This window comes from Simochromis diagramma, unplaced genomic scaffold (assembly GCF_900408965.1).
Source record: "Simochromis diagramma unplaced genomic scaffold, fSimDia1.1 OVJJ01000159.1, whole genome shotgun sequence".
In the NCBI taxonomy this organism is placed as follows: domain Eukaryota; kingdom Metazoa; phylum Chordata; class Actinopteri; order Cichliformes; family Cichlidae; genus Simochromis; species Simochromis diagramma.
Genome location: NW_024387197.1, coordinates 2,811,446 through 2,839,354, shown reverse-complemented (window position 1 = coordinate 2,839,354; position 27,909 = coordinate 2,811,446). Strand labels below are relative to the sequence as shown.

Sequence of the window (27,909 nt, the reverse complement as noted above, 5' to 3'; positions counted from 1 at the left end):
CCAGAGAACCGCTCTGACGCGATGACATCACTCACACGTAGGGCTCTTTAGACTGGAGAGTTCGCGGCGATGGCGACGACGGCTCGGTGTTGGAAAGGGACGCAGTGAAGCTGGCCTCGGCTCTGGTATGATTCATGTTTATGTTGGACACGTTGTTTTAATGTTTGGTAATTGCACAAGTTCCGGATGAGTCTTTGTCGTCTAACACCTCAGCACTCGTTTGACTGGTGAGTCCGCCGGTTGTAGTCGTTGCTCGGTGTGTTTTGACAGAGGCCTCCGCTCTGGGGTCCGCCCTCCATCTCATAACAACAAAAACAGTTGCAGAAAGCAGCTTCAGCCTAACCAGCTAGTGCTAGCTAGCAGATCTACGCGCTGCTCTCTGTCACGGCTTTTAATGCCAAACGTCGAGTGTTAAGAGACCGCTGCATAACAGTTCACTGTCTGCCAGCAAATGTTAATTTCCACTGTTTGCATGTAAATAGCTCTTCGACTGAGCGTTAGCTCGCTAGCATTATTTTACGCTGTCGAGCGGTTGTTGATGAACACTGGTTAGCCAACAGTTTACATTACATGGCTGCAGAAAAACTAGCTAACCGCTATTCAAAAATAAAAAGGAAAAAACGAAAGAGGAGTTACTTGACTTAACAACCTGTTAGTACAAGAAACGTTAGCTATTTTCTTTTTTTTTTTTTTCCCTTGCAAACGGCTTTTCGTCAACTAGCAACGTGTTAATGTAACGTTGCAGAGCACTTGCGAGAAGCATTTGTTTTTGGGTTGACCGTAGCTTATTTTTTTAGTGGCCAAAACTACCGGTATCTTTACATCGAATACTAACTAGTTGAAATAACATTAACTGGTGATTAATTAAGTCTAGTTTACATTTTATTCACCGTAGTGAAGTAAAAGGTAACGACAAAGTGTTAAAATTGAGCTGGGAAATCCCTTTCCCCAAATACGAAGTTAGCCAAGGCTTTTGCGTTTATACACTGTTTAGCAGCGCTGTTCAGTATGGCTACCGGGCTGTAAACGCAAAGCTCCGCTGTTAAACGTGTTGGTTCATTGTCTCGTTTCTTGTTTTTTTTTCCTTATATCATTTCGACGCTAGAGTGTCGATAATGTTACCACTTGTGAAAATGACTGGCCTGTCACGGGATAGGAGTAAGGTTAAGGCTCTAAGGGGCTTAGACTTTTCTGTGTGACTGCTGAACTGAGAGCCAGACTGAGCCGTAGCCACGGGTCACGAGCGGGCTGCAGTAAACAGAGCCGTGTGTTGGGCAGATATGCTTTATCAGGTAGCAGCAGCAGTAAAAGTTGGCCTCTACTCTCAGTGAAGTAATGACCTCGTTTGCCTCCTTCACACCTCTCTCAATGACCGGAGATACTTTTGGCAGTACAGCGGGATATTTTGTCTTCTTTCTGTCTCCAGGCTGCTTAAATGTTCCTGAGAAGGTGTGTTGCTCTCCTGAGCTGCCCCTCCACTGACCCTCTTAGATCAAGTTTCAGTCTTTGCAAGCGTAGCTGACCTTTACAACTACTTGTGGGCCTGTTTGCTGAGAGATCCTAACAGGTTGCCTTTTGAAAAGTGATGTTAGAGGATATCGATAACGGAATGTAAGAAAAAGCTCTTTATTGATGGTTTACATGATCTGACCAACAAAGCTGCTGCTGCTTTTACTGTTTTTGATAAGTTGCATTTCTTTTGCTCTTTCAAGGGCAATCTGGGTAGGAACTTGAAAACTTTCAGCCACTGGACAAGTCCTGCAAGGTCTTTGGCTCTGCTTGGCCAACCATTTGGGCAAATTACCAACCATTGTTGGGTAGTTGAACCACAAAGCACAATTCATTGAACACTAACATTTCTGATTTCTTTGACTACCTTTTAAGAACCTCAAAATGTGACTGTATGTTCTTAAATATGTATTGTGCACATAATTGTTAATTTTTTATTTTTTTTTTGAAGGTGAACATTAGCCGATCAGTTCACGTGCCTGAACCATGTCTTTATGCAAGCTAAACTGTAGGCTCGGAGAACCAGCTGGCTTATTTTCCAGTCTGCAGTACAGTTTTAAGTGGTATCTGAGCTCACATGCAAGCCACTGTGACCACCAGGGCATCTATATTTGCCAGTGAATCAAAAGAGCTTCTGTAGCTTGTGTGTCTCAGTACGGAGAAGCATTTTCTCATTATTCACTTTCATTTCCACAGATTTCCATGTCTTACTTGTGAGAGTTTCCACACAGGATATCAGGTCTGCTTATCATCCATTAGTGATTGTTTGTGGTAAGTCTAAAAATCTATGTTTTCACATTTTGTTCATGTTCTTCAATTTTAACCATGTAAATCCAACCATTGGATTTTCCCCATACTGCCATTTTTCTGACTGCCCAACATATCATAGATGATCATCGTTTACAGTCTTCCCAATGCCTGGACACATTGCATGGGAAAGGCATTTGTGCATCCAGGTGCTCATGTACAGCCTCAGCGTATTATGAGCCACTCCCTGGATCCTTCCTTTTTCTCTTCTGCTTCTACTACTACTATTTCTTTTATATGTGTAAACTTAAAAATATGCTCACATGCTTTCTAATGCCAACAGAAACACATAAAATTTATGTAGAAAATGCTGCTAGTCTGTTCATGTCAGCAGAGAAATGAGAGGAAATGAGGTTGGTCAGGGATGAGACTGATATGCAGCAGAGATCTGGTCTGGAGTCAAACCGGGGATATTGTAGTTTGTGGTTGGTGTCTTAACCCCTCAACCACCCTGGTGTCTGCACAAACATGTATTTACATACAGGATTGGGCCAGCTTCGAGAACAAGGTTTGAAACCTTAAAAGTGGATTTCAGTGTATTTCTAGCACACCCACACCATCAAGAACCAGGGTTGTATGTGGGCAAAGGTGAGGGTTTCTGGTTTAAATAATTAAATGCATGTTGAACTGAATTTGCAAACCTAATTGTGGATGCATTCACTTCTGGCGAAATGACAGTGTCCCTAAATGACAATGAAATTCTTAATGGGGATATTGGCCAACTAGTCAGACCAATTTGCTAATTTGTTTTTCCATAAGTTCTATTTTTTTTTTTTTTTTTTTTTTTTTTACAGTGGAGATCCACGGTCAGGATTCATAGTGAAATGCTTTGAGAAAGTTGATTAGCCAATTGCTAGTTCATTTGGTTTTGTGCCAGTAGTTCTGACAATCATCTGTGATGCTGACAGGCTGAAGTAAACCCTAGATCAGGGGTCTCCAATCCCAGTCCACGAGGGCTGGTGTCCCTGCAGGTTTTAGATGTGTCCTTGATCCATCACAGCTGATTTAAATGGATAAATTACCTTCTCAACTTGTCTTGAAGTTCTCCAGAGGCCTGGTAATAACTAATCATGTGATTCAGGTGTGTTGACCAAGGGTGAGATCTAAAACCTGCAGGGACACCGGCCCTCGTAGACTGGGTTTGGGGACCCCTGCCCTAGATGTGTTGAAAGAGATGACTCTGTTCACTCTTATTTGAGGAGGGGGAGTTACCTTGCCTGTGTTACTGGTAATATGTACTACTCAGTTTGCAAGTGACAATGCATATCTATGAGAGATTCCTCGATAGTCCATCCCCCGTTTAGACATGTTGCATGCTGCAAGGGCAAAGCATCAGAGAGAGGAGGCAGATAAATCTGCCAGAATTAAAGCTCTTGGTAGACTATAAAATTGGACACAATTTTAAAGCTTTGTCTCTGTGTAAAACAAAAAATGAGCATGGGTAGGAGGCGTCTTGGGGTTTTTTTTTTTTTGTTTTTTTTTCTTTTAATAAAACTTTTTTTTTTTTTTTTTTTTTTTAAACCAGCAAATGATCTGACTATTACTGACAGTGTTATCAACTCCAGCGTTTTAACTCTTCTTTAAATGCATCCTTGCTGCCCGTGTGTGGGTTCAGCTCTTCAATAAACTACAACAGCCCCTCCGCCTCCCAAAAATCTTGTCCCAGGGAGTTCTCAAGTTTGTTCAGGTGGTGAATGGAGATTTACTGGACTAGGTTATGTTTAAAAATGTTTCTGATATCTATTGACCTCAGGTAGCCTGTGGGTTGGAGAATTTCCATTAATAATTTGATTAATTCTTAGAAAGCCTGAGTTTAAAACATTACCAGCTATAACAAGATAACTTGATATTAAATGAGCCATTTTCTCCTGAAGTTACTGGCATTTTTTTTTTTTTTTTTTTTTTTAAATTTAAAAAAAGAAAAAAAATTACTTGTCTCTTTGTTTTTCTACAGACAGATCCAGGCCGGAGTTCCTTGTTGGGTGACCCACACTCCTTGACAGGGGCCATGGTAATGTATTATCATCCCAGGCATGCTTTTGATAATAACTGTTGTGTGGCCTGAGTACTGTCTCTATAATCGGAACTCTCAATTGATTTTTACCCTTAATCAGCACGGTTTACCAGGAGGCAGACATTTACGTCAGTGTCAGCAGTATCAAAGGTCCTCCAAGTTTGCCATCTATTCAGGAACACTTTCAGTTTCCACTGCCGAAATGAGTTGTTGCATTGCACTATGACATAACCTCTGGATCTGATGCATTGCCTTTTTTGAACCTGGCTTTTTTTTCTTCTGTTCCCATTTTTGGCATGCTGCTATGTTGTGCCTGTCCCTGTCTGGCCTAGGCATGGTGCTCTTCTAGCTGTGGCAACTATTCATATTAGCTCTGCTCGTGTTCAGACAAGATCTCGGAGGAAGTTCTTCCACTGTGTGATATCTATCATCTCTTTCAAACAAACTTTGATTGAAAACTGAGCAAAGAAAGACTAAAATCTGTTAATGGCCAAACAAGAATGCTACAGAGTCTGTTACTGTCAGCACAAGATCATTGTGTGGCTGTATAAGCATAAAATACAGTTAGTTTTGACCACAGCCACTACATTACAAAAATATACTGCATGCATCTTCCAAACAGATTAGAAAGTAGTCAGACACAAAAGGAATGTGTGTGAAGAGGAATGTCATAGTTAAAGTTGTTAGTACTAGTTAACTAGAAACATTAACAGACTATTGCACTGTAGGAGGAGGAGGGGCAGCAGAGCTTGGAGTGTATCCAGGCCAATCAGATCTTCCCCAAGAAGTCCCCCGTCCTGGAGGAGGAAAACATGCAGGTAAGAAAACCACTGCAACTAGCTGCTTGTTTTGTGCAGTATGAGGGCAAAAACAAACTCTGTGACAGTTGTGTAAATCTTTCCTAATCAGTTACACAACCCTGATGACATGTGGGACTTTTGCTTGCTTCTGCTCACCCTTTATGCTCAAGAGTTTGTGTTGAGGATTGAAGTGTTTCTTCAGAACACTTCAATAAACTTTTACCACCTCTTCAGAAACTCATTGTTGCCTAGTTGGACACTCTGACTCTGACTTTTTGTTGCTTTGAGTCAGCTGGATTCTGGCTCTCCTTTTTTTTTTTTTTTTTTTTTTTTTTTTTTTTTTTTTTTAAATGGGCAAAATATTGACACAACTTTCAAGTTGTCATATGACTCATGACTTTTCCCACTATATTTGTGTCTGTGTAGCTCTGCCGTTTATTTGAAATGTTTTCTCTCCTGCTGTTGTCAGGTGCCCTTTCCTGAGCTGCACGGGGAGTTCACAGAATATGTGGGGAGAGCAGAGGATGCCATTATTGCAATGTCCAACTACCGCTTGCACATAAAGTTCAAAAAGTCAGTTGTCAATGTAAGTATCTCTAAGTGACAAGTGCGCTTCAGTGTTGTAGCTTCAGAGAAAAAAATCTTTCACGTGGCACAAAATCACTGCAAAATGAACCACATTGTCTCCATTGGAGGCTGTATCAGTATGTGTGTATTTTGTGAATGGACAGAGCTAGGGCCAGCACTGTGGTGACCAGGCCATTCAAAGCTGCTCTCCACTGGCAGCAGTGCCATGTGACTCTTCATCACCTCTCTTTCTACACTCGTCTGCTCGCTTTGGCTTCTCTCTGGAACTTGCCGTTGCCATGGATGCAGTTGGCCCACAGGTTCCTGCATAACAGCCAGGGCCCTTCTTTCATCCCTTTTCACTATGTTAGAGACAAGCTTTGTTAACAAAGTATGGTCTTCATTTACCATCACACTGGCCTTGTATGGATCTTTACTTTTTCTTTTTTTCAGAAAAAGATGATTTATTAGAGCCTAAAGTTACACAGGACCCTTTACACTATCAGTGGTAGTCACCCTGTCATAACTACTAGTCTGTGAATTTCATTGGCTTTTCATGGTTTCTCATCATATTGCAGCTAGCCTCTTGCTTGCCTTAAAGACTTAAACTCACCAGGGTCTTGGTGCCTGCTGGCCACCTTTACCTCGTATTACCAGCCTGTTAAAGCCCAGTGGTCCTGGACTTTTAGTTTAATTAAACTGTTTTCTATGTTGTGTAGTATTTAAAAAGTTATTACTATTTTTTTTTTTTTTTTTTTTAATTTTTGTTTCCGTTGTTTATCTTAGTTGAGTATCTGCCATCATTTGATAAAGCTAATCGGCTAGTGACATACAACCACAAGACAGTTTTGCAATGTGCAATCATGTGCTACAGAAGTTTTTGTTGTTTCACTTCCGCCTCAATGAAAATGTTTAATCATCTATAGAGAAGTTTATTTGCTCATTGTTTTAGTGTTGAAATGTTTTTATTTCATTTGTCATTTCAACTCTCATTAAAAGACCAAACGCACAAAGAATCTCATCAACAAGTAATATCTTTCTGAAAAGTTGAAAGTGTGTGTGTCTTTTTTTTTTCATATTTCCAAGTCATACAAGCTGTAGTTATTCAGTAAATGAAGGTATGAATACACTAGTTTTAGTCTCAAAGACAACTTATCCAAATAACTGGAACATTTATTTATTTTTGGTGTATTTACTACAGTTTGTGCATCCATCAGTGTTTCCTGTTGACCTCAGGAACACTCTGGTTCATGCCTTACACAGTGCCTCCCTGTGCCCATGTCACACAGCCAGCATTTTCCTCACACATATTTGGATGTGTTGCATCACATGGCAAATCTGCCGGAGCTCACAAATCAGGGGTGGGATGTGCTGCAAGAGAGCGAGAGGTTGTTAACAAGCAGCCCAGGAATTTTCATGGTGGCTAGATTAGGGTTGCAGATTAGAAAGTGGAAATTAAGTTGTGACAGCAAGATGCATGAATGTGTGGAATGTGCGGTGACGCCAGCCTCACACAAATCGACATGCATCGCTTACATTAGTATTCTCTTTGTTTTGCATAGAGTTGTTGTTGTGAGATGTCAGTAAGTACCCGGAAGAGCTGCATGGTGTGGTTAAACTGTACAGTTTTGTGTGTATCTGCCTGTTAACAAGCTGGCCTCAGACTAGAAAACTGCTTGTTAGTTTTGCACAAGGTGCTGGATTAAACTAGAAATGACAAAAAATGCATATGGGGGGAAATCTATCCTCACAGCATTTAGGTTGCCAACCTCTAAATCAGGGGTGGGCAACTCCAGGCCTCAAGGGCCGGTGTCCCTGCAGGTTTTAGATGTGTCCTTGAACCAACACAGCTGATTTAAATGGCTAAATTAGCTCCTGCAGTTCTCCAGAGGCCTGGAAACGAACTAATCATGTGATTCAGGTGTGTTGACCCAAGGTGAGATCTAAAACCTGCAGGACACCGGCCCTCGAGGCCTGGAATTGCCCACCCCTGCTCTAAATACTACAATAAAATCTCCATATGGCTGTGACTCTGCCACTGTGCATATGTCTGGAGAGCTTGACGTGCTGATGATCATGCATGACTCCAGACTCTGTGAACATTAACTTTTTATCCCACAGAGCTACTGAAATATTATCTAATTAACAAAGCTTAGTCAAAGGCAGCATAGGTATTTCCCTGCAGTATTTAAAGTATGCTGTTAAGTCATAAGCACAAGCCAGTTCTGTACTTTGCTATGTGCCGGGGAGAGGGGAAAAATGGCTTTGTGCCAAAGGGAAATGCAGATACAACTGTAAGATCTAGGATGATTGCTTTTTTTTTTTTTTTTTTTTTTTTTTTTTCCTCCTTGCAAATGGGGAACCAAAAGGAAAGTTAAGAGGATTATGTGCTGTCTGTTTGGAAAGTTTTCAGACTCTTTCAAGTTTTCCATATCTTGTGTGGACTCATCCTAAGATGTGGTTTGTTTTTTTTGTTTTGTTTTTTTATTTATGGTGGTGGGGTTATATAAATAGTTTTCCCATCAAAATTTTAATAAACACTGATTTATTCTGACTCTTCAGCACTCTTAAGCAATGGCCTCAGTTGTTCCTAGGTGTGCTGTGTAGGTTTTGAAGGATTGGAGTAAAACTGAAATAAGATTTGAAAGAGTCTGAATTTTCTGACAGTCTATATTTGCAGAGCAGAATGGGATGTGATTTTTAATGATGATGTGATTAAAATGTACTTCAACAAATAACCTTTTAACGTTGAATTTTTAGCACTGTGTCTGATGGTTTAGTTTTTATTTATACTTTAAACTGCTCTTACACATCAGCACATACTTTGTGTTGTTGGCATGAAGCCACTATCCAGCCCCCACTAATTTGCTTAAAGGATTGCTCGAGTCTGCCACACTACCTGTACTGACTGCATGGGTTTGAGATTTTCTTTTTCTTTTTTTTTTTTCTTTTTTTTTAAATTAAAAGGCTATACACTAGTGTTGCAGTGTATAAGTGATGTGACGATTCCTTGTTTTCTCCCCCCCCCTTCAGGTTCCTCTTCAGCTCATTGAGTGTGTGGAGTGTAGAGAGATGTTCCAGCTTCATGTCACTTGTAAGGATTGTAAAGTCATCAGGTATGACCATTGAAGCTTCCTGTCTTTGTCTAGATGAGAAACCTTGAGTCATGTCACTTCCGTATGTTTGTAGTAATCACTGCAGTATCAAAAAAGACATTAGGTGATTACAGTGTGAGCCTGCTTTGTATGACAAAATGACAGTAAACGGGTTTGAAATGTTCTCTTGAAAACTGAGGATAACATTTAAGATAAAATTTGTACTATTAGTAAAGATTAATATTTATTTTTGTTTTTGAGTACTAGACTCCTGCATTTGGTTCTTTTTGAAAGATCACATTTTAAATTTTATCCCCAGATGTCAGATCTCCACCTTTGAGCAGTGCCAGGAATGGTTGAAACGTCTGAACACAGCAGTGAGGCCTCCGTCTCGCTTGGAAGACCTCTTTGCCTTTGCCTTCCACGCCTGGTGCATGGAGGTGTACGCAGGAGAGAAAGAGCAGCATGGCGAGCTGTGCAGACCAGGTACCCTTTTAATTGCTCGCTTGTCTTTACAGAAACTTACCCAAACCTGTTTTTTGCTTATCGGACATCTCTGCTGTCACTGTAGGTGAACATGTGACCTCATGGTTCAAGAATGAGGTGGAGCGGATGGGCTTTGACACTCAAAATGCTTGGAGGATATCTGATATCAACAGCAAGTTCAGGTAGATGCGGCTTTCTTTCAGGATACTGCTTCCGTGTTGATTTCAGAATTGCAGCTAGAAGATGGATTCCATCCTTTGCTTTCATTGGCAAACAGCACAAGTCAGTATGTGTTAAACAGTGGGTGGTTGTGTTATTGTACTCCATGAGTGCTGAACCCTGGACAGATAAGGGGCTGGCCCAGGATTAGGTGTCTGCAGACAGAGACTTTTGTTGAGCCATCACAATCCTTTGGTGTTCCCTCTCCTTGTTTAACTTTGCTCTTTGTGCCCTTCTGCACTGCCAGGCTTTGCCCCAGCTATCCTCAGCAACTCCTAGTGCCAGCCTGGATTACTGACAAAGAGCTAGAAAATGTGGCAGCCTTCCGCTCCTGGAAGAGGTTTCCTGCTGTAGTTTACAGGTTTGTGTTTATTTCTTCCGCAGCTATTAAAAGCAGACACTTGGCCTGTTTATCATTAGAGAGGTAAAAAGCTTCCTTATGCAGCGGAAACGAAGCAATTGTTGGATCGAATCTTGACTGTTCTATATCAGTGCCACAAACCCTCCTAGCTTCTGATCCTTTTTTTTTTTTTTTTTTTTTGTTTTGTTTTGTTTTGTTTTGTTGTTGTTTAGAGTGTGCTACCCGACCAAAAGCACTGACGTCACCAATTTTGGAAGTGCTTCAAGCATTTTTTTGGCTCTTTTTGTTTAATAATGCTTGGCACTGTTTGGGCAACTTCATGCTTGAGCCAATCAGAAGTGAAGACTTTGTATGCCTGTTTTGTGCATCACAGAACATAAAATTTCAGTTTTTTTACTATTTTAGTATATTAAATTGCATAAACTGGCATTTCTGAAGCTTTGTGCCTAAGAAAAACTAAAAGGTCTACCTCATACATGTGACACACTGAGTTGTGGTAATGAAGTTCTATTTTTAATATACTTGTGCGTTCTAAGTCTTTGGAAATCTAAGAAAAGTTAAAAGTAGTATAAAATGCTGTGAAAGGGAATAAATTGTCGTCTTTTTCTGTAGGATTTGTACTGGTATTACTATCATTAAATTGATTACTTCCATTAAATAAACTCTACCTTGGCCAGACATTACCAGTCTAACTTCTCCTCACTTGCCCTTCACATAGGCATACAACTACTGGGGCTGTAATTGCCCGCTGTGGCCAGCCAGAGGTCAGCTGGTGGGGCTGGAGGAACGCTGATGATGAGCACCTGGTTCAGTCCATTGCTAAGGCCTGTGCCGTGGACAGCAGCTCCCAAAAACATGTTCCCAACGGTAGCTACACCAATAGCTCAGACCTGCCTGACACTGATTTTGGTAAGAGCTCTCACTCAGACACTTTTATACTGCCCACTCAGAGTAGGATATGTTAATATTCTGCTTTATTTGGCAGCAGAGGTTGTCAGAGCTGAAATGTTTCCCCTTCTTTCTCAAAGTCTGTTCACCTGCTTGCTATTGTTTTTAAAGCAGAACCCATATGTTTGAAATTTAGGGTCCCTGTGTTGCATCATACTAGAAACTACTGTTACATCATGTTAGCCCAGCATTCATTCATAACACTCCTCACTGCTGCAGTGTTATGCTGGCTCTCTTTAGTTCAGTGTAAACAAGCAAAGCTATCACAAGGAGGGGCCTTAGTGGTGCAGTGAGATCTGTGTAAAATGGCCTTCAGTCAGCCTCACTGACATGCCGTGTACGCCCACAGACAAATGTATGCTTCCAGCTGAACATACACCTACCACTGCACATTTTCTTGAAGTGTTGCCGTCTTTATGAATTTGCAGCAGACACTGTTGACTTGTCTGATTTGTTGGTGCTTGTCTGAAGCTGCAAACTACAGTAAACTTCTGTTAAAGACATGTTTGATGTGCCTGAAAGAATCTCACTTATGCCCCCAGAAGGTGCTTTATACAACCTGAGCTGTAACTCTTTTGTTTTTGTGTGTGTGCCTGTCAGAATCCTCCATGACCAACAGCTCAGAGGTGGAGACACTGGCCAGCCAACCTCAGAAGTTACTGATCTTAGATGCCAGGTCCTATGCAGCTGCTGTAGCTAACAGGGCCAAAGGTGGAGGCTGTGAATGCCCAGGTAAGTCCCGTCTGTTTGGTCCCAAGTCGCATACAGAATTGGGTCAGTGTGTGTCTTCGATTTAGCAGCTCAGTTTGGCTTAAAGACATCCATTTTTGCTTATAGTAAGTGTTACTTTCATCTTATTTCAGAATACTATCCCAACTGCGAGGTGGTTTTCATGGGAATGGCTAACATCCACTCCATTCGCAAGAGTTTCCAGTCTCTACGATTCCTCTGCACTCAGATGCCTGACCCAGCCAAGTATGTGTTTGTAAATATGCCTCAGCAGTACACCCAGATTTCCCGAGTCAAGATTTTATGACACAACACTAACGCTAAACTATTAAAACTCAAAACCCCCAACAACCTTTAGTAGTAGCTGGATGTAACTAGCAATCGTAGCCGTTTTGACTTGGGCCTTACAGCTGCGCCTGATACTGAGAACTTGGCCCAAACCCTCTTTCCCTTTGCACTGCCATATTCAACACTGCAGTGATGTGTAGCTGAATTGTCAGCTTTAAGTGTTTGTGTGGAGGGTTTTTTTTTTTTTTTTTTTTTGGTTTTTTTTTTTTTCTTCCCCCCTTATGGTTTGCAGATCAAGATGGAGATAAAAGTGTGTGTGTGTGTGTGTGTGTGTGTGTGTGTGAGAACCATGAGATGGTAATTTGTGTGTATCTCTATTGATCAGGAAAACACAGTTGCGGTTAGATTTATAAACTATGTAATGTGAAAGAATCATAATTTACAGTGGGGCAAAAAAGTATTTAGTCAGCCACCGATTGTGCAAGTTCCCCCACCTAAAATGATGACAGAGGTCAGTAATTTGCACCAGAGGTACACTTCAACTGTGAGAGACAGAATGTGAAAAAAAAAATCCATGAATCCACATGGTAGGATTTGTAAAGAATTTATTCGTAAATCAGGGTGGAAAATAAGTATTTGGTCAATAACAAAAATACAACTCAATACTTTGTAACATAACCTTTGGCAATAACAGAGGTCAAACGTTTACTATAGGTCTTTACCAGGTTTGCACACACAGTAGCTGGTATTTTGACCCATTCCTCCATGCAGATCTTCTCGAGAGCAGTGATGTTTTGGGGCTGTCGCCGAGCAACACGGACTTTCAACTCCCGCCACAGATTTTCTATGGGGTTGAGGTCTGGAGACTGGCTAGGCCACTCCAGGACTTTCAAATGCTTCTTACGGAGCCACTCCTTTGTTGCCCGGGCGGTGTGTTTTGGATCATTGTCATGTTGGAAGACCCAGCCTCGTTTCATCTTCAAAGTTCTCACTGATGGAAGGAGGTTTTGGCTCAAAATCTCACGATACATGGCCCCATTCATTCTGTCCTTAACACGGATCAGTCGTCCTGTCCCCTTGGCAGAAAAACAGCCCCATAGCATGATGTTTCCACCCCCATGCTTCACAGTAGGTATGGTGTTCTTGGGATGCAACTCAGTATTCTTCTTCCTCCAAACACGACGAGTTGAGTTTATACCAAAAAGTTCTACTTTGGTTTCATCTGACCACATGACATTCTCCCAATCCTCTGCTGTATCATCCATGTGCTCTCTGGCAAACTTCAGACGGGCCTGGACATGCACTGGCTTCAGCAGCGGAACACGTCTGGCACTGCGGGATTTGATTCCCTGCCGTTGTAGTGTGTTACTGATGGTGACCTTTGTTACTTTGGTCCCAGCTCTCTGCAGGTCATTCACCAGGTCCCCCCCGTGTGGTTCTGGGATCTTTGCTCACCGTTCTCATGATCATTTTGACCCCACGGGATGAGATCTTGCGTGGAGCCCCAGATCGAGGGAGATTATCAGTGGTCTTGTATGTCTTCCATTTTCTGATGATTGCTCCCACAGTTGATTTTTTTTTTCACACCAAGCTGCTTGCCTATTGTAGATTCACTCTTCCTAGTCTGGTGCAGGTCTACAATACTTTTCCTGGTGTCCTTCAAAAGCTCTTTGGTCTTGGCCATGGCGGAGTTTGGAGTCTGACTGTTTGAGGCTGTGGACAGGTGTCTTTTATACAGATGAGTTCAAACAGGTGTCATTCATACAGGTAACGAGTGGGGGACAGAAAAGCTTCTTACAGAAGACGTTACAGGTCTGTGAGAGCCAGAGATTTTCCTTGTTTGAGGTGACCAAATACTTATTTTCCACCCTAATTTACAAATAAATTCTTTACAAATCCTACCATGTGAATTCATGGATTTTTTTTTCACATTCTGTCTCTCACAGTTGAAGTGTACCTGTGGTGCAAATTACTGACCTCTGTCATCATTTTAAGTGGGGGAACTTGCACAATCGGTGGCTGACTAAATACTTTTTTGCCCCACTGTATGTGGGTCAGGGTGTATGTATGTGTCCTACTAGTCACATAACATGGTGTTGTTGGACTTTTTTTTTTTTTTTCTTTCTTTTCTAAGATTATATTCATTTCAGCACTTCAGCTTTAAACTGGGCACTATAGGATTTTGCTGTCTGTTTGCAGCTGGCTTTCTGCACTTGAGGGCACAAAGTGGTTGCAACACCTGTCCCTGCTACTGAAGGCAGCTCTGCTGGTGGTCAACGCTGTGAACAGAGACCACAGGCCTGTTCTTGTGCACTGTTCTGATGGCTGGGACCGCACACCACAGATTGTTGCTTTGTCCAAGCTACTGCTGGACCCTTACTACCGCACTATTGAGGTATGGATGGAGATGACAATGCTGTTGTATGCAAATAAAATGTGAAAATGATAAAAGCATTTATTGGATTATCTCATGCAGGGCTTCCAAGTTTTGGTGGAGACAGAATGGCTGGACTTCGGCCACAAGTTTGCTGACCGATGTGGCCATGGAGAAAATTCAGAGGACCTGAATGAGCGCTGCCCTGTTTTCTTGCAGTGGCTGGACTGTGTTCACCAACTGCAGAGGCAGTTTCCATGCTCATTTGAGTTCAATGAAGCCTTCCTGGTATGTACATTCAATGTTGTGTGTGTGGGTGGTTTTTTTTTTTTTTTTTTGTTTTTTTTTAAAACAACAACAAAAGAATCAAAAATGAGCAATTTATCTACAGACATAATGGTGTCTCTGGTTAAAGTGTAGTTACATTCAGGTTCCAGATGTGAGAGATTGATATGCATTTACCTTCATGGTGCGCTAAAATGCAATATGAGGAACTTTTTATCCATGCTTCTGTTATACTTGATAATTTGTATACAAGTGTTTGTGTCACATTTGTGCAGGTGAAACTGGTGCAACACACCTACTCCTGCCTCTTCGGCACTTTCCTGTGTAACAGCGGCAAGGACAGGGAGGATCGTCACGTTCAGGAGAGGACCTGCTCGGTCTGGTCACTCCTGAGGCCAGCCAACCGCTCTCTGAGGAACATGCTCTACTCCTCACACTCCGAAATTGTACGTCAACACTTTTAATCATTCAGTGCTGCTAAAAGAAAGCAAAGATACTCGTGTCTTTGTTGTCCTTTCTGACTTTAACATTTAATGTTTAAACTTAAAGACAACTGGGGCTGTACCAAGCTATTGGACAGAATTGATCGGCTCCCAGCTCAGAAAGCTGGATGGGGATGTCAGTGACAGAATGTCACTATATTCAGTTGTTAGTTACTACACTGCGTCAGCAGCAGTTCACTAGTTCAGAGGTATTACACAGTGAAGCCGACAGCTTTTCTCTTGCCATGTTTACATAAATGTAAAAGTTGCATAGACTTACTTGACCAAAGTGAAAAGCTCAGACAACAATACTTTTACTGTGAGCTTCGCTGACTGTCTCAGACTCATTATGCTGTCATTAACCCATAAGCTCTACTCAACACGTGGCGTTAGTAAGTGTAAGTAGGTGCACTAAGAGTGAGGACAAGGAATAGAGAAACTAGTGTCTGACGGCATTATGTAGCGGCCTGATTGCGTGCTCTGATATGAGAAAAGTATAAATAAAATGAATAACATAACTGTATTTCAGTTATATTTTAGTAAAGCAGTTCCTTAAAACCCTTATTACTGATCTAACTGCATCAGTAATTTTGATCCACTTTTTGCCCTTCCTGTCATATGGAGTGCAGCTAGCAAGTGCTCCAATGATGCTCTCTGTCTCAGACATACCTCAGCTTTTCTTGTTGTTGCGTACACTACAGAACAAAGACGTGTGGAATTACTGTAGAGATATAGTGAACTTTGAAACTTAGGTGTCTGGATTGTTCATGAGTGGAAAGTCAGTCAGATCGATTCCTGCAGTTAAATGAAAGATTTCCTAAAGCTCATTCAAAGGTTTTCTGCTTTCAACAAAACTGACTAGAAGTGAACAGGATACAGTATAAAAGGAAGCTTTTAAAGAGATCGTCCTGTTTGAAACTGTCAAATCTAACTATCTCAGAATCAAGCTCTGTGCTTCTTGCCATTGCATACAGCATGTCTTCACATGCTGCTTTTTCTTTTCTTTTTTTTAAGGAACCCAAGAGTGCTGTAAATTTTTGTACATAACAATTGGCAATAAATCTAAAATGCTGTGAAATACCAGTGCTTTTGACACCCTTCTGAGAATTGCATTTTTGTGGTTACTACTTTTGCATTTGCTTTGTGTGGGTGGAGACGGGCAGACATAAATATTGTCCTCTTGGTATGAAAAGAAACAACATTCTTGGAACAAGTTTAGTTTAGATGTACTTGACAAATCTTATAAAACTTTATTCATCCCAGATTTAGACACTACTTGTTCGTTCATTCATTTATTCTATTCCACTCCTTTCTAAAGATTTGCATTCAGATAACCTTTGTCATCGTCATGTCTGATTATATCTTGAGTTAAGTTTGCAGCTCTTGTTTCAGGTTCTCCATCCAGTGTGTCATGTACGGAATTTGATGCTGTGGACGGCCGTCTATCTGCCCAGCTCCTCCCCTACCACTCCTTCCGATGATTCCTGCGCTCCCTACCCAGTGCCCGGTGCCAATCCGGAAGATGCACCCCTGGGCAGGTGAGCCTGGCGCGTTGGCACCCGACCCCTTCCCACTCTTCTCCCTATCGTGTAAGATAAAACGCAAGCCACAGACTTCCCACAGCCAGAGGGGGGCCGGCTTTTCCACTCTGCTGGTCACATGCTCTGCTTAGATGCAGTCTATGCTCTTGTGTCACGACAGTCAAAACATCTTGGGAGTGCAACAGGAAGTAGTCTTTAAGGCTGTCATTAAAGCGCTTCAGGTGGTCGATAGGACTAGAAGTGCTGTGAATGCCCGTTCATTTACATAGTTTGTGACAGCCAGGTCAGAATTAAAGAGATGGTCTTTGCTGAAATGTCTGTTTTGATGAGACAGACATGTGAGTGATTTGTTAGGCAAACATTTTATAATTGTTTGCAGTTTCTCATTAAATTATAGGCTGTCAAGCATACTAGGCTATTGTTATGTAATGAAATGCCGCTTGTTTGTAATTATTTTTCTCCTTTCCTGTTAAGGCGAACAAAGACGCGCTCCTTTGACAACTTGCCTAGTGCGTGTGAGCTGGGAAGCTCACTGGCTCCCAACCGTCGCTCCAGTGACCCAAGCCTGAATGAGAAGTGGCAGGACCACCGGCGGTCTCTGGAGCTCAATGTGGCAGTGGGGCCTGAAGGAGGGGAGAACCAGGATGAGGTGCAGCCATATCATGACAGACTGGACTCTGAGATGGATCACAGCAAGCAGCAATCCCAGGGCTCAAATACTGAACGTAGAGAAGAGTCTTCTGTGAACCCAGCAGAAGATACAGCGGAGGAGGCAGAGCTCTCTGTGGCAGTGGGTGTGGCTGAGGGACAAATGGTGAACATCCTTCAGGAAGCCACAAAGGAGGAGGCAGGATGCGACGTGCCAAGAGAGGACCATGCTGATACTGCTCAGGTTTTTAATGCTGTAGACCAGGAGGTGGATGGACATGTAGAGCAGCATCAGATGGTGGATGTCAGTGAGACTGTCATGAAGAGAGACATGTTCGCTAATGGTCAGCTCCCAGAAAATGGTGAGATGAAGGCTCAGGAGAACGGTGACTCTTTTTCTGTGCCCACACAAGAGGAAGAGGAACAGGATCAACAGGAAGCAAATGCGTCTCAGAGAACTGAGGACTTGGTGACGGAGAATGTAGAGGAATCTTCTGTACAAGAAGAACTTGCGCATGTACCGAAGGAGTGTAGCACAGGTGAGCCAGAAGAGCCTGCAGCTCATAGAACTATAAATAGTGACTTAATGTATAGGTCACCTGAAAAACGAGGCTTAGATGAGAGAAGCTGCCCTGACTCTGAATCTGACCACAGTGTCCCTGAGTCAGTGGAGTTGGTAGATAAAAGGACCTCCTTGATGGAAAGCTCCACAGAGACTTTAACTGAAGAGGTCTGTGGCAGGGTGGAGCTCCCTGTGCAGCCACCTGTTGGTTTAAACCATCACCTCATGAGTGATGGCAGGAGCCCAATTCCCTCTTCCAAGAAAGAGAAGGGGCTGGAGACTAGTGAGCATGGCTTGATCAGAACTTTAAGCGAGGGCAGCAAGCGGCCCTCTGTCAGTGCCTTTCAGTCAGTTCGTGCTGACCTTAGCAGGGATGGACTTTGTAATGGGGACAACTCCGAAGGGGAGCCAAGTGGAGCACCTTACTGGGCCAAAGGGAATGTGGAGAGGGCCCCTTTGAGCCGTCAGGTATCCGTAGCAAGCTGCAACTCTCTGATCCTCCACCCACGAGGCAGCTGCTCTCAGCACCGCTGGTGTCACGCCTTGCTAGGCCGGGTCACCATGAGCCCTGAGCAGCCAACTCGCAGCCATCTGGATGACGATGGGCTGACGCTGCACAATGATGCTATCCAGCAAAGACTGAGGCAGATTGAAGCGGGGCACCAGATGGAGGTGGAGACTCTGAAGAAGCAAGTCCAGGAGCTCTGGAGCCGCCTGGAGAGTCAACAGCACATTATCTCCCACCGGATCAACGGAGACATTGGCGATGAAGTGGTAAGCCACTGAAAGTTAACTGACCCTCTGATCTGTTTACAACTTGTAAATGGAAGCGATCCACTTCAGACTGCCCTGCTTACCATTGCCAGTTAAAGTGAACCTTACTGTGATCATCTGTCTCCCTCCATTCAGACCTCAATGACGGACTCTGAGTACAACTTGGACCCAAACTGTTTGTCGCGCTGCAGCACAGAGCTCTTCTCTGAGGCCAGCTGGGAGCAGGTGGACAAGCAGGACACTGAGGTGAGCAGCTGCAGCCATATAAAGACCCTCGTCAGGGAGGGATGGCACAAGGCTCACAAAGCAGTCTTTTAGCCGCATTTATGCAATGCAGAAGAACCTGGATGAGCTGCTCGGTATATGGAAACTGAACTGATACTTTCCCCAAACATTGCAGGTCACCCGCTGGTACCCTGATCATTTGGCAGCCCAGTGTTATGGCTGTGAAAGCAGGTTCTGGCTTGCTACCAGGAAACATCACTGCAGGTGAGAACAACTTTGTTTTTGCAGAATCTCAGGCCTTCACTCTCAGTTATCACAAATCAATTCTTTCTCTCCTGTTGAGGCCTTTGCTGTTTAGCTCACTCCTCTTCGGGTCAGATGAGCTTCTTGTATGTAGGTTCAGCTGAGGCTGTTCATGCTTGGTACCTGAAGATTAACTTGAGAATCTTTGTCAACCCATTTGTGACGAGGTTTACTTCCTCTCTATGGACCAAAGCTTAAAATCAGTTTGCGTTGAAAGCCAAAATAAGAGTTTCTCACTTGATGCATTTTTCTCAAAGTATGCATGTCTGTGTCCCTGCACAGACATGTATGGATGATAAACATGATGTAATCTGTGACTGCTCAAAATATTTCAAGGACTCACTAAGCAGTACTTGGAACTGGTATAACGTTGGCAGCTATTAATCAGCTATGTCTACTATTAATAAAGCAAAGGGTTTTGTTTTGTGAATTAAAGACTTGTATAGGAGAAATCTGTCTTATACACTTCCTGCCTGGTTTATTTGGATGTTTCCTGGTTCCCTGCCGCTGGGGCAGCCAGTCTTATTTCCAGCATCCACATAAAATGCAACAGGTACCACTTAAATGGGCACAATCATTAAACCCTCTAAATAAGGTAATAAATCAGAATAACAGATGGCGTACTTGAATACTGTAGTGTGGGTCTTTGAAAGGAATACAATGTGCCCCTGTTGACATGATTCCCAACTATTCTAAATGCAGCCAATTAAGTGACCCAGATTTGCCTTTTTGATCCAAGTGTTACTCTCTAATGTATGAAATCTTTAGAAAGTCTTTAAGCATGCCCTTTGTGCAAATGTAAGAAGTCTGTTGTACTGTGTGGAAGTAGCCTTCCAAAGAAAGTGTCCTGCACGCTCTCTACACCTGCTGTGGATGAACAGTCAGGATAGTTGCACGATTTAAGGCTTTTGGTCCCAGTATCATGTCTCTCATTCAGGAGAGGAAAGTTATTTTTAAAATTTGAGGACCTAATTTGCATTTCATTTGCCGATGGAATGAGGCGCCACTCTCTGGTTGGCTCCCTGGCTCTTGTTTATAGATTGACATAGTACAGACAAGTAAACTGTTGATTGGTTGTTTAATTTATTGTAGACGCCCTTTGTTTTGCACCGATGTGTCCACACAAAACTGGGTGGTCAGGTTGATAATCATGTGGTGAATTAGCTCGTGGACACTTCCTCCTGGTGTCATCACTTCCTTTTGTACTGCTGACTGCTCTGTATTTCCCTTTTTGTCAGTGGATCACATAAGTCACTCAGGAGAACTTTGAGGTTGAATCTTAGGATGTTTAGTTGTAAATGTAATTTGTGTGAATCCTGTGAATGCAACTTAAACGCAACACATCTCCATCAGGACTTTTTTTTTTTTTTTTAAGTGTTATGTTTTCTCTGCTGTTCAGCAGTACTTATCCATTTTCTGCCCCTCTCCTCCTCTACAGTGGCAGGGAGCCTGTTCAGGAGGTCTGGTGAGATCCGGCTCCCCTGTCCTACCCACCCTCCAGCCTTTTCAACCCAGCATCCTTCAGTTTCCTCCTCATCCTAACCCAATCCCACCTCACCCTTTCCCTTACTCACCTGCTGCATTTGAATCCCCTCATTCTGTTTTGGCAATCAGCAAGTTCTCAGGGAAACCTCTTCATTTCTGAGATGGGTTGATTTGTGTGTCCTCCAGCAGTAGCAGTGTATTTTCATACAGCAGTTTTGAATTGGCTGTGACAGTGAGCATGGTGCTGTCACTCGGTCAGAGGCTGCCCGTTTCATTGGAAAATTTGTAAATCTTTACTAAATTGATCCCTCAGCCTCGACCATCCTAGTATAGCATCACATCAGCACCCTGCCCCCGACTCACCCACAACATTAGGGTTGTAACGATTCTCCAAATCCACCGTGGCACATCTGGAAACCATGGACGTTTGTTACTGCAGATTCTGTCTCTGAACCGTTACACCCCTACACGGCACACACCCTGGCAGCATGCTGCCCCTAACCAACCCTGCATCCCACTTCCCAGCAGCACAGCATGGTGTAAGACACCTCTCAGGCCACTTGGTGGTGCAAAAGGGTAAAGAGTTGGAAGAAAAACAATCTAATTCACTTTCTGCTCTGTGTGGTTACAAGCAATTGAAAGGGAGCGCTGTGTGTGTGAGCATGGCCTTACATCAGAATTAGAGCATGGGTGTTTGAAATCTTCAGTGTGACCTGTCTGTCAAGTGATCACAGCAGTGTTTTGAGTTGAATAATCATGTTCTGTTTGGAGCACCTCTGCTAAGCGGCATGTAGTAAACATCACAGCAGAGCTGCACTGTAAACTGGATGGGTGGAGTCTGCCCACAACTCTCAAATCATGTTTAAAATAAAAGTTTATCATGCGTCACACATGGTTGAATCATAGATCAACGTCACTTCACCAGGTGTGGGTTTTTTTTTTTTTTTTTTTTTTTTTTTTTTTTTTTTAAATAAGTAGCACATAAGTCCTGTTTTAAAATCAGTGTTTAGTATTTCCCTGTGTGGACCTCCTAGATAAGTGAATGTTTGTAGTTTAACATAAACTTGATCCAGATAAGCCAGCCCACACTCCAACTTGATATTTTTTCTTAATTTATTTATTTCTTCCCCTGAAAGCTTTTTGTTTTAAAAAAAAAAAAAAAAAAAAAAACCCAACTCCTCACATCAGTCCAGTTTAAGTAAACTGTTTTAAATGGGGTGTTATTTTCTAAGAATCTACCACAGGGACGCATGGTAACTTGAGGTGTAAAGAATGTGAGAGTCTCCCAAATAACATCTCCGTGTTCCTTGGCAGGAACTGCGGTAACGTGTTCTGTGCCAGCTGTTGCGACCAGAGGATCCCAGTGCCAAGCCAGCAGCTGTTTGAGCCCAGTCGCGTCTGTAAGACCTGCTACAGCAATCTCCAGCATGGCTCAGCTACCCTGGAGCTGGAGAAGCCCATTACAGCCAGCTCCAACTGAGGTCCAGAGGACCAGGACAGACGGGAGTCGGGCTGAGCTGCAAGTCGCTGATGCGGAAGCACTGCTGAAGAGCACAGGAGCTAAAGAATGTCCCACCAACTTTGTGAGTGCTGCTGCACTTTGGAGTGTGAGTGTATGTGTGAAAGAGAAGCTGAGTGGCATGTTGGTGAGATGGGACTGCGCACAAAGGAATGAAACTGGACATCCTGGTGCCTTGGACCAGGCAGGCAGAGGACATTGTCTCACTGTATTTGCTGAAGTCTCCTGGAGGACTTTGGTCTGTGAAAGATTCTCCTGAAGATCCTGAAAAAAATCATAAAGGTTTCTCATCTCCTAGCCTGGAGCATGGACTCATCTCTGCAGGGTGTTCTGACATCCTGGCAATCACGAGACTGTCCCTCAGCAAGCCAATGTCTCAGTGAAAGATTAAAGGAACAATTCATCCAGATCACCAGAGGAGATTGTAGTCATATTCCCTCACTTCCTATGGTACCAACAATCCAGCAAAATTTATTATGATTCGACCTTATCTGAGATTTCTGCTGCCAATTAGTCTGCAGGTCATGTTATCAGTTCATCATATTTTTGTGTAACTTGTTTATGCTGTAAGGTTGGGCTGTTTTTACCAGAAAACTTGGTTACATATTCAAACAGTCCAAAATAAAACCTAAACACTTTTATATCTGAATACATGTAACAAGCAAATTTGAGAAGCCTGATCCAGTGTGAGATTCATCCCCCAATCAAACTATCAACTTTGCAATGCTACACTTGCAGGTATGATTTCCACATTAAAATAAGACTGATCTGACTGAGAGGCACATACCCATTGAACCTGTTACACTTTAGAATTGTCCTAAAAGTGCAGGAAACTAGTTTCTAAAATTACTAATACTTCCGGCTATGTAGCTCAGAATCTCGTTTAAAAATGCTGCTTTCTGATGGTAATGACTTTATAACATGACCGCAGACTGATCAGTTAGTAATAAACTACATGAAGTCCTCTGTGGAAAAACTGACTCCATGCTTTTCAGACATTGGTTGATCATCAGCTAAAGTGACTGAAGTGATAGTATCCTATTTAAAGATGGGTCACTTAAATATTGATGTTCCCCTCTGCTCAAGAACCTCTGTAAGCAGGTGATATTTACCATACATGCATTTGTATTGTCACCAACTAGTAATAGCACACTTGGGAATATTTGTTCCTCTCTACCATTGTGTGCAAGAGCTCAGTACATTTGAAAACCCCATTCCTCCCTCTCCTGGACTGGGAATGCTGAAGTGCATCATATTCCAAATTAAACCAGAGTGCCTAAGAAGCTTGTTTAGGCTCCATATATTCAGACTTGTTGAGAGTGAGGCAAGTTTTGCCATTTTGACTTGGTAAGAGTGCTGTGAGGATGCTTGCATACACTCAGTCACATGTTCAGTCTAAAAGAGAGCTTGTCTGAAAAGTGTGTAAAACAGTGAAGTGTATCTCTTAAAGAAACTGGCCGCAGCCCTTGTTTGCAGTGTCATTACTCTGGATAACTGGGTGAATTGAGCCTTTAACTTTCTGTGGGCCGAGTCTCAACTGTGCTTGCTTTGTTTGGGCGAGCTTTTAAGCAGCTTTTCAGAAGAGACGCACAAATGTGGTGGCAAACAAGTGATGTACAAATCAAAAAGCCCTTGATGCTTTGTGAACATCACATTTAGTTATGGTTGAGATTCAGTCCAGAGTACAGAAAGGAGGCTGGACTCCTGGAGTTTGTGAATTTGTAAAATTCTGTGCTGTTCACATATTTAAATGCACTTTTTTTTTTCTTTTTTTTTTTTCTTTCTAATTGCTTTTTTAATTTTTTCAGTAGTTTGGCATCCTTATCCTGATCACGGTGAGGATGGTGAATCATTTTGTGTTTGAAGCCCCCGTGTAGACAAGTCATGCAGCAAGTTAGTGAGAGGAAAAGGCTTGTGGCTATTTGGTCTTTTAACAGCTCGTGCTGCGCTGCTCCTCCATACCAACAGACTGTTTATTACTCGTGTGCAGGGAGCACTCACTGTGAGACTCTGCTGATTTCAGGCTTTGGCTTTTTGTTTCAAAGAATTAACATCACACAGGTTTGGCCGATAGACCTGCATCAATACCGACGTTTTTTCAGTTTGTCTGCCGTGGACAAACTGAAGCACACGACGGTGCGGCCAACTGCTGCCAAAAGATCCAGTTTTGTTTTACCCAGCAGGCACTGGGACGGAACAACCTGTTTTGTTTTGTTTTGTTTTTCTTCTCCCCTCAGTCCTCTGGTACTAATCAGACGGGTGTAAAGCTCACAACAAGACATCTTTTTATCTGTGTGTATATATATTTTTTTTTTTTTTTCAGGTGGCTGTCAGCCACTACGAAACAAATTCCACTTTGTCTAAATCACAGAGGAGCACAGCAGCAGTAGAAAGGGCTTTCTGCATTTCCCAGGTCTGTAACGCCACATGAAATCTGTCAAAGCATCGCTGAGACGCCTGCTCAGCCTCACACCCATTCACAAACTACTTGTGCACACACAGACACAACTTTTGTACAGTAAATGAGAGGAATAATATATTCAGATACCTACATAGCATTTAAGAAAATGTATAGAATCTTTGAATAGTGGCACTTAATTAGTCACCAAAGTTTTTTCTTTTCTTTTTGAAATTGCATAAAATACCTATATTTTGCAATCTGTTTAAGGCAGTTTGTTTTGTTTTGTTTTTTTAATAAATGGAGAAGCAGGGTGACCTGATTTGATGCTGTAATGGTTCTCTCTCCTCCCCCTACTTGGATTTTATTTATTGATATTTGTATTGTTGACTTGCTGTTAAAACTCCAGTTGACTCAGTTTTTGCCACAGGATAATCAGAAACGCAGACTGAGCGGTGGTTCTGAACTTTGGCTACAGCATCCCGTCAGAATATTTTGTGTTGGCCAATCACAGCATGTGTGGATGTAAAGATTTCAGCATTATGAGGGGGTGAGCAGTCAAAGGTAGCCAACGAGATGTCTATGCACTGAGTGAACAGTGGTCCAAAACAAGCAGCCTGAACCCAAAATGAAGCCCTGCCCCCTTTAAAGCTCTCATACATTTATACCATTCACACCCATCTACAAACACTACCTCTACTTGCATCCACACTTGTTCATGTAGACACGCATACATTCACATACTGAGCTTCTAGTTGCTGAGTGACTCTTGCTTTTCAGATTTCCAGCGCGAATGGGTTGTTGTTGTGTTGCAAATCTTTTTGTAAACCCCTCCCCTGATTACTGTTCAGCTGGAACATTTAAAGGTACAGCACAGAAGCGTAGACGAGGTTGATAATCTTTGTTCAGACTGCCGATCTCTATTCCCCATGATCCAGCTCGCTGTGTCAGATGGCTGCTGTAGATATAAACGCAGCAAGTTTTGGACTAAGGGAGGAAACGCAGACATTTAACTGTGATTGACAACCTGATGCTACTTAATTATCCTAAAGCTGTTTGACTGAGCCCATTCCTGTCACTTCCTGTTGGATTTGTGCATGATGCGGAGTTGAGATTGTTGCCATCTGGTGGTGGAGCTGCTGTTTTAGGTGGTCAAAACAACCGGCTTAAAGTATGTGCTTTTTAATGTCGACCTCCTGTGGAAGTGTGTTTAATTCGACAGCCTGACCTTTAGTCTTTCAAAGAGAACTGAAATATATTATTTTGGCCCTCTCGCGAAAGATGAGTCAATTCCACAAACTACATCTGATGGCAACAAAATGGAGCAATTGTGTCCAAATAGACAACTTATTATTTTAAGACTCCACACTCCCTTGTGAAGCCAACGCTTTTTGACCTTCCCCACATTGACGACCAGCAGCGTGAGTTCCCTTTTTCGAGTTTCACCACCGTCACAGGGACTTCTTGTTAAACAAACCATGAATGTGAATGGTCTCACGGGAGAGGAAAGGCTGTTTATTTGCACATGACATTAAGTAAACACTGCCACAGGGTGCATCTGAGTAAAGTGAGACTGAAAGTGTGCTTTTCAGTATTGCAACAGCATGCTGGAGTTATGGACAGATCTGTGTGTGGGAGGGGCTGGTAATGTGGGCTTCAGTTAACGTTGCTGTGTCCCCACCCCCAGTATGCATATGTTGGGGTTTTGTTTTTTCCACTCACGCTGACTTGCTTTTAGAGGCATCACTGCAATGGCCCAGTAGTCACATGAGGTGTGAGTGTATAAATGCATCAAGCATTTCAAGCATTAGTGTGACTGAGTGTCTCTTTGGTGGAGCCTGGTGCCAAGCAGTTTTTATTACGGGTCTCTCACAAAGGGATCACTCGTGCTTTTTTTTTTTTTTTTTTTTTTCTTTCTTCTTCTTCTTCCTCTCTCACCCCCTCTGTTAAGCACTTTGAACCTTCTCATGTCTGTCGAGTGTATGGCTGTACATAGCAAATTCCTGTAACAACAAGTGCTCCTTGTTCAGTCTGAATATTTTGTTCTGTTTTGGATTTCCTTTTAAAGAGAATTACATTGTTGTAGAATTAAAGAAATAAACTAGAAGATGAATCTGTTGTGACTGTTTGCTTGCTAGATGATACCTGCTTTCACTGACACAAGTTGCTGTGGTGGAGAATCTGCAACTGAGAGCGCACAAAGAAGAAAACGGACACTAGAATCATGTTTAATGCGTGTACTGGTATACAGCTCTAAAAATCAAGAAAATCTCAAGTTACACTGTCTAACATCAATTTCTACTTATAGAATGCAAATCCAAGTGAGTACATGACAGAAAAGAACAACCAAGAGAATCGATCAAAAAGCGACAGTGCTGCTCTAAGTTAGTCATGCTCACTGATGTGATGAGTGGGGGTGGTCTTGCTGCCGCTAAAAAAACGATACTAGCAAGTGACGACCCCTGACGGTTACTAGACTTCATATCACTGCACAGAAACGGGACATCTGTACCATAATCGGCAGCAGCGGACTAAGAGCAAGCTGAGGCGCTTTGAGCCAGCCTGACAGCACGGCGTCCGGCATCAGAGGCAGAGCTGCGTGTTTCTTTCTTAGGTTTGCTAAAACAACACGAGGAACACTTGGAGCGAAACACTGCTTAATAATTGTTTTACAAAGTATGGCCGGACAACGACGGTCGAAGCACTCGTATGCAGTTATATATCAAAGGCTATTCAGGCAAGAAGACCACACGGTTGATCTGGTCGCGTAACAAAAATGAGCTTTTAAACTCCTGATCAAATCCAGTCTTTTGTGCAAAGTCTTGCCTCCTCAGATCTCCCTTCCGTTAGTGAGCTATGAAAGTAATTCAATGTCAGTTTAATTCTCTTAACGGAGAAAAAAACCCTGTGATATTTCAGATTCTTATGTAAGGTTGATATTGTACGTCCTAGCCAGCGACAGCGTTAATCTCCCTGCAACATCTTTAGAAACTCATTTTTTAAAAAAAATAGACATGGCTTTACCAGCCGACTCTTCCCTTTTATCTATAAAAACTCCGACAGCAATATTTACAACTTTGAGGAGATAGAAAGTAGCTTCTGTAGATCAGCGTAGGTTCCCTGCCACCAAATCTGTGGGATAACTCCCATAAAAGCACGTGTCAAGAGGATTGTCACAGGAGACGTCTCCCGTTGCAGGTTTTTGTGAGGTTGAACGAGGAACTGACGCTGCACTATGTACAGGCAATGGTGCTGTGTGTGTGTGTGTGTGCGTGTGCGTGTGTGCATGTGCGCGCTTGCACTCAGGGTGGAATAAGGGCTTTTGCAGTTAGTTCTCTACAACCTCCAGTCAGGAGCAGCAAGTGGACTCACACTGATGACTGATCCCACACCTGCAAACACAGATTAAGAGCAAAGGTCAAAGCGTGTTACTGTTAAGAGCTGCAGCATCAGTTGTGAAACTAAAGGTGAGTGGCCTTACTGGATATGT

At 42.6% G+C, this 27,909-nt stretch overlaps 2 protein-coding genes across 10 annotated transcripts in view; one reads left to right on the top strand and one right to left on the bottom strand.

Annotated features, from left to right (window-relative positions):
• The first annotated feature begins 7 nt into the window (after positions 1-7).
• Positions 8-26,532, top strand: mtmr3 (myotubularin related protein 3). Of its 3 annotated transcripts, none has more exons than XM_040050160.1 (21): positions 8-125; positions 2,206-2,280; positions 4,271-4,327; positions 5,059-5,148; positions 5,600-5,716; positions 8,731-8,813; positions 9,112-9,278; positions 9,364-9,460; positions 9,745-9,858; positions 10,577-10,767; positions 11,407-11,538; positions 11,670-11,781; positions 14,023-14,218; positions 14,300-14,485; positions 14,758-14,928; positions 16,357-16,502; positions 16,980-18,489; positions 18,625-18,735; positions 18,890-18,978; positions 20,456-20,482; positions 21,817-26,532. In XM_040050160.1, the coding sequence occupies exons 3-21, from the start codon at positions 4,325-4,327 to the stop codon at positions 21,980-21,982; spliced, it is 3,708 nt and encodes a 1,235-aa protein (XP_039906094.1). In that variant the 5' UTR covers positions 8-125; positions 2,206-2,280; positions 4,271-4,324; the 3' UTR covers positions 21,983-26,532. The 3 variants fall into 3 exon arrangements, with proteins under 3 accessions (XP_039906094.1, XP_039906097.1, XP_039906095.1); XM_040050161.1 differs by lacking the exon at positions 8-125 and adding an exon at positions 190-227; XM_040050163.1 differs by lacking the exon at positions 20,456-20,482 and having other exon boundaries at positions 9-125.
• A 101-nt stretch (positions 26,533-26,633) lies between these two features.
• LOC120745361 (citron Rho-interacting kinase) overlaps positions 26,634-27,909 on the bottom strand; it is a 48,210-nt gene continuing 46,934 nt past the window's right edge. For all 7 annotated transcript variants that reach the window (XM_040050150.1, XM_040050149.1, XM_040050151.1 and 4 more), the window contains one exon: positions 26,634-27,811. In XM_040050150.1, the coding sequence (XP_039906084.1) occupies positions 27,788-27,811 (24 nt within the window). In that variant the 3' untranslated portion in view covers positions 26,634-27,787. The remainder of the gene's footprint in view (positions 27,812-27,909) is intronic.

Coding starts and splice junctions, on each gene's coding strand:
- mtmr3 (XM_040050160.1), top strand. Junction 9,461..9,744: donor GATATCAACAGCAAGTTCAG/GTAGATGCGGCT, acceptor CTGCACTGCCAG/GCTTTGCCCCAGCTATCCTC. Junction 18,979..20,455: donor ACCAGGAAACATCACTGCAG/GTGAGAACAACT, acceptor CCTCCTCTACAG/TGGCAGGGAGCCTGTTCAGG.